Raw genomic sequence first — 6000 nt, 5'->3', positions numbered from 1 at the left:
CAGTGCAGCAGCCTGTCAATAAACACGATGGATTGTCCCAATTGGCTTAAAACCAATGCATGCTAAGCATTTCCACAATAGGAATGAGATAAAGGTTTGGAAGCCTTCATCAACGCCAAGGAACAATCATGAAAAAGGCCTGTAAGCCATCCTTTTAAAAAAGAAACATCAACAAAACACACATAACTATCCGACTCCACAGATCAGAAGAACAGTTGCTAGACCACAGTGGGTGCTATAACTGAAGTATCATTACTGGATTTGACTTGGACCCTTGAAAACCATCAATATGAACCTGACCGCCCATCTTCTGGACCTCATGCTGAAGGTTTCCAACCTCTCTCGCTGGCAGTTCATCCAAGAATATTCCATTCCTCCATTGGTGGCCGTGCCCAAACTCCCTAGTGCCCTGCTTCCAGTTTTTGGCCTGTTCTACATGCTCATCTTTGGGTTTGCAGTGGTGGGCAACGGGGCAGTGCTGGTACTCTTATGTCGCAGGAAGGCTCTGCAATCTCCCAGCACCTTTTTCATTTGTTCTCTGGCACTCAGTGACCTTCTGATATCCATAGTGTGTGTTCCTGCCACACTGTTGCAGCACTTCTTCACCAACTGGTTGGCAGGTAGGCTTAGTTTTGTTCACACTCCCTGTCGAACGGGAACTCGCACTGTGTCCTAAAAACGAATGGGGAATGCCTCCAGCATGACTGGTGTCTGGAGCATGTGTCATAACAAGACAATAACATTGGCCGGTGACAGCCTATGACGTCAATATACCGGTGTGACCAGAGTATAAATAGGGAGCCTGTAGTGCATGTGTAACCCCTCAGGTCCTACCTGCTCTGTGCGGGCCTCGAACCTGGGTCTCCGGCCTGGGAGATAGGCGCTCTAACAGTCAGTCGCTAGAGCACCTCTTGAGTTCAGGGGAGTGAGGTTTACCTGCACAGCTCTTACTGGCCTCCTTTACACGTCATCCTCTTTCTTTTACATGCCAAGCTGTTTGTTTGTTTCTTTGTCGAAGGGAGTATGGCAGCTAAAGCTTTCAGGAAGTGCGTTCTTCCGTGTCAGCGCTATCTGACACCTGATGATACACACAATCTGTGTGTCATATACATGGGCAAGGAGCATGCTCACTCAGTCCTTGAGGGAACTATATACCTACACTGGAAAAAATTATAAATGCAACACTTTTGTTTTTGCCCCCATTTTTCATGAGCTGAACTCAAAGATCTAAGACTTTTTCTATGTACACAAAAGGTCTATTTCTCTAAAATGTGGTTCACAAATCTGTCTAAATCTGTGTTAGTGAGCACTTCTCCTTTGCCGAGATAATCCATCCACCTCATAGGTGTGGCATATCAAGATGCTGATTAGACAGCATGATTATCGCACAGGTGTGCCTTAGCACAATAAAGTAATTCAGAGTGGTTCCCTCACGATTTAGAGAGTCGTCCTGCTGAGGTCTCCATTCTTAGAGCTCAGCTGAGGTGGCTGGGTTGTATGTTCTTTGCGAGCCTTTCTGGTGGAACCAACCCTAGGGAAGAGTTGTTAGGTTCCCTCTCGATTTAGAGATTCATCATGCTGAGACCTTCGCTCCCCAAAGCTCCGCATTAAATAACCGGTCCAAGTTGTGTGGCTCTTGTGAGCCTCCTTGGTGAGGTGGTCTTTTAGCGTAGAGCGTAGTCATTATGCTGAATCATCCACTCTGAGAGCTCTGTGAAGGCAGTAGATTGGGTGGTAGGCTCGCTATTGAAGCCTCCCTAGTTTACTGTCTTCAAGGTGGCATTACTAGGCTTCCTTTCGCTTTAGGGAGTCTTCCAGGTGAGGCCTCCAGCCCCAGAGCGCCACCCAGATAGCAGTATTGAGTGTTAGGCTCATTTTGAGCCTCCTTGTTAAGCAGTCCTTAGCATAGAAGGAGCTAGGCCTCCTCTCGCTTTAGAGAGTCTTCTTGCTGAGGCCTCTGCTCTTAGAGTTCCTCTGAGTGTTGCTAGGTCTCCCCTCATGAGACCTCCACTCGTCAGTGGTGTGTCCCTTGTGGCGACTGGCAGGATATAATTATATCCTTGGCCATAGTCCCTTTAAGATATTATTTAAAATCAGCATTTGTTACCCTTTAGCATCCTTGGACACAGTGTGAGTTCCGATTCGAAAAGGATCATCTCGGGTTATGAATGTAACCATGGTTCCCTGAAAATGGGAACGAGACACTGCGTTTCTTTGCCATGCTTCAGGTATGCCTGCCCATGTCTCCTTCAAACAAGAAGTGGATGACGTGTACTACAAGCGCCCTATTTATACTCTGGTCTCATCAGTAGTGACGTCATAGGCTGTTGCCGGCCAATGTTATTGTCATGTTTTGACAAGCCAGAGGCATTCATGCCAGAGGCATTCCCCATTAGCGGCAGTGTCTCGCTACCCTTCTCAGGGAACCGGTTACATTTTTAACCTGAGACATTTTTATTGTGTTTATAATGTTTCATAATGGTGTATATCCATTTGGCCACCCCATTTTTCCTTCATTATGTTTTTTCATTAACCCAAAGTCAGTCTCAGTTCTATAAAGCGGAAGCTTTGAGAATGAATACTGTATATTGCTGAAACAGAGAGTGCAGATATACTCTTAGTTCATAAAGTACATTAGCAAAAACACTGATGAAGCTAATAGAGTCATTTACGACAATTAATACATAAACTTCACGCTTTCTGTGCTAATGAATGGTACAGTAGGGTACAACGTTTAAAGTTTTTCTATGCTTTCTACACATTCTTTATTTGTCCATTCATAAAGTTCAAAAACGTTTGTGCTACACTTCAATACATGGGCACAGAATAACAGATGCGCTTGAATCATGAATTCATGCCAATGAATAAATCAGGTGCAAACCTGCACTTAAGACTAAAATTGGATTTCAGATAAGTCTATCCATAATAATGCAATATATTGGACCTGCGTTACTGAAATAAAATGTGATTGTCTTCTGTAGCACCATTGAAGCACAAAAATGAGCACTGAGGTTTTTAAAAGAGGCATCAACTGTTTAAAACTTTCTAGGCATCTCAAGATATTGTCAGAATTTGTTCCAACTCTAAAGAGGGTATCAGATGTTAATAACAGTAGTTCACTCCAAAATGAAAATCCTGTCATCATTTACTGTCTCTCATGTTCTGCAAAACCTATATAAGGGTGCATTCACACCAGCACTTTTGGTGCGCACCCGGGTTCGATTGACGTAGAGTTCGGTTCGTTTTGATGATTTGAAAGCTGTCTGCCGAGCTTTGGTTGCGCACCCGCGAACCGTACCAGAGTCCGCTTAAAAAGGTGGTCTGGGGTTCAGTTCATATGAACTCCGGTACGGTTCGCTGCTGATGTGAACGCAATCGTACTAAATTGCGTAAGTGAACCGCTATTAATGACGTATGATTTGATAAAAATGTGTGTTTGTGTGAGTTTCACTCATTTTCCTGGCGAGCGTGACTGATTTACTGCGAGCAGAGAGCTGTAAATCTCATTTATGCTCACCTTCAGCATTCTTTAGAGCATTTGCAGTACATTCGCGGCAGATAGACGCAAGTGCCATTACGTAGGCTACTGAAGCTTTGGTAACAAAACCAACTGTTCAAAATCAAAAATATAAAAGTGAGGTGAGCAACGCTATGCATTTTGCCACCCTCTCACTCGCCGTCGTTACCAAGTGTAACAGAATAAATTCTCTGTCAAAGTTAAGGTTATAGGGATGTTACATTTATGTGTGTGTAATACATTCTGTCCTTAGGGACTTGCCGTAGGCAAGAGAGGGATGGGCATGCGCAGGAGGTTACTGTTAGTCCCTGGAGAACATGTGGTGAAGATGTGGGAGAATTAAAAGTGCACTGTTAATGAAAGTTCTAAGTCTCGTTTTCATTTATTTCATTATGTGAAAGTGTTTAGGCGAACCCGATACAAAAGCTCGGTTACACAAGCAACGAGGTAAACAGCTGCTGCTTTGATTTCGAAAACGAACCCTGGTTCGGACCCAAATAATACAGTACCAGTCCAGCGGGGGCAGAGGGCGTGGGCAGAGGGAGGGGGCAGGGGGGAGCAATCGAACTCGGGTTCGGTCCAGGCAATCAAACCAAGTGTGAAAGCACATGTCTTCTGTGAAAAATGCTTCAGTGAATTGACATAAATAAAATTGAAAACACATAAATAAAAAACTAGTGCATTTACATAATGTAATTTATACATTCTGGAACACACACTCTGACAGACATTATTATTTTGTCAGACATTTTAATGGACCTGTAGGCCTACATGTTTTATTTAGCCTTAGGTGTATACAGCTTAACATTTTACTGATGCCTGATTAACATTCACAGCCATCCTGTAATTAAACATCCTGTAAAGAGCTGTCGTTCTGATATGATAAATATGCAAGTCCATAAACAAGTCCTTGTGACCAGAAACAGGCTCACTAAAGGCCCGTTCACACCCAGAACGATAACTATAAAGATACACTCTTAGCGTCCACACCAGCGGGCGATATCGTTCTGTTTACTCTACATGTGCTTGTGTGGCGTTTTAAATGCTCAAGCTTGTTACAGCAGGATGGATTCTGATTGGCTCTCAATGTTTTTATCATTCATCAGCCGGATAAAATCGTTCTGAAAATGATTCCAAAGATAGTTTCTCTGTGCTGTGGTGTGAACTCTGCTATTCTTTAATATTGAGAATGATTTTTAGAACTCTATCTTTATCATCATCTTTATAGTTATGGTCCTTGGGGTGAACGAGCCTTAAGACCAGAAGCTGTGTTTAAACATCTACATGTAGCGTACTCATTACTGCATACTTGCGTTTGTGTGGTATGGTTTTGCAACACCTTAATTACGTGCAACAAGTCCACTCACAGCTCCAAGTAGCCATTGATGAGATGGAAGGTCAACATTGATTAAAAGAGATCGGTGAAACCTGCAGTTGAATTGTAACTGAGCCCTTTACCTGACTAGAAGTTCTTGGAAGTTGCAGCAGCTCATTCTATAACACTGTGTGTGTAAATAACAAATGTTAATGTGCTTGTGTTGCTGTAGAAACAGTTACTTTTTAGTCCCTTATGCTCACCAAGGCTGCGTTTATTTGGTTTATATGACAGTAAAAACTGTAATATTGTGAAATTTTACTGCAATTTCAAACAATAGATTTCTATTTTGATATATTTTAAAATGTAATTTATTCCTGTGATGACAAAACGTATTTTTCAACATCGTTACTTCAGTCTTCAGTGTCGCATGATCCTTCAGAAATCAATATAATTTGCTGATATGGTGCTCAAGAGACATTTCTTATTGTTATCAGTGTTGAAAATATTGATTCATCAGGATTCTTTGATTAACAGAAAGTTTAAAAGAACAGCATTTATTTGAAATATTAATATAAAAGTTTTTTTTATCTTTGATCGATTTAATGTGGCCTCTCTGAATAAAAAGTAATAAGTGAAAGGAATAAAAGGAATAATCTCTCAAAAAAACAAAACAAAACAAAAAAAACGTACTGATCCCAAAATGTTTGGACTAATTGGATATAATGCATAGATAGACAAAGCTGTGTAATATATTAAGTTGTGACTTTTTTATGCATACAATTTTATTTATTTTACTTTTTTATATATATATATATGAAATCTAATATTTGATGCATCAAAACAAACACATTTTTTGGTTTGCCACTTTATTTAATCAGAATGGCTACTTTTGATTGGCCGTCATGAAGGAAAAAAAAGAAAAGGCTTTTGGTGTAGGCAGATGGTGTAGGCACGACATCTACCTGCAAGGCCTAACTGGACCATGATGATAACCAGCCAAAATTTGAAGCAAAAAAAATAAAATAGAACCTCCATTATCAGTAATACATCAAGCTGTGGCTGCCATTAGTTTTACTCTACAAATCAGGCATAGTTTGCAGTTTGTAGGCCTATATTGCATAATCCAGTAGCATGGTTCATGTTGTGTTTTAGGTCTTTTGCAAGG

The 6000-nt window shown here is 41.2% G+C and overlaps 1 protein-coding gene across 1 annotated transcript in view; it reads left to right on the top strand.

Moving 5' to 3' along the window:
- Nucleotides 1-289: 289 nt before the first annotated feature.
- Nucleotides 290-6000, top strand: part of LOC307137104 (pyroglutamylated RF-amide peptide receptor) — a gene marked incomplete at both ends in the record, with an annotated part of 28674 nt that continues 22963 nt past the window's right edge. The window contains one exon of the mRNA XM_079834583.1: nucleotides 290-620. Within this exon, the coding sequence (XP_079690709.1) occupies nucleotides 290-620 (331 nt within the window). The remainder of the gene's footprint in view (nucleotides 621-6000) is intronic.

This window comes from Gobio gobio (genome assembly GCF_949357685.1).
Source record: "Gobio gobio genome assembly, chromosome: 14".
Taxonomy (NCBI): Eukaryota; Metazoa; Chordata; class Actinopteri; order Cypriniformes; family Gobionidae; genus Gobio; species Gobio gobio.
This window is presented reverse-complemented; position numbering and strand designations above follow the sequence as displayed.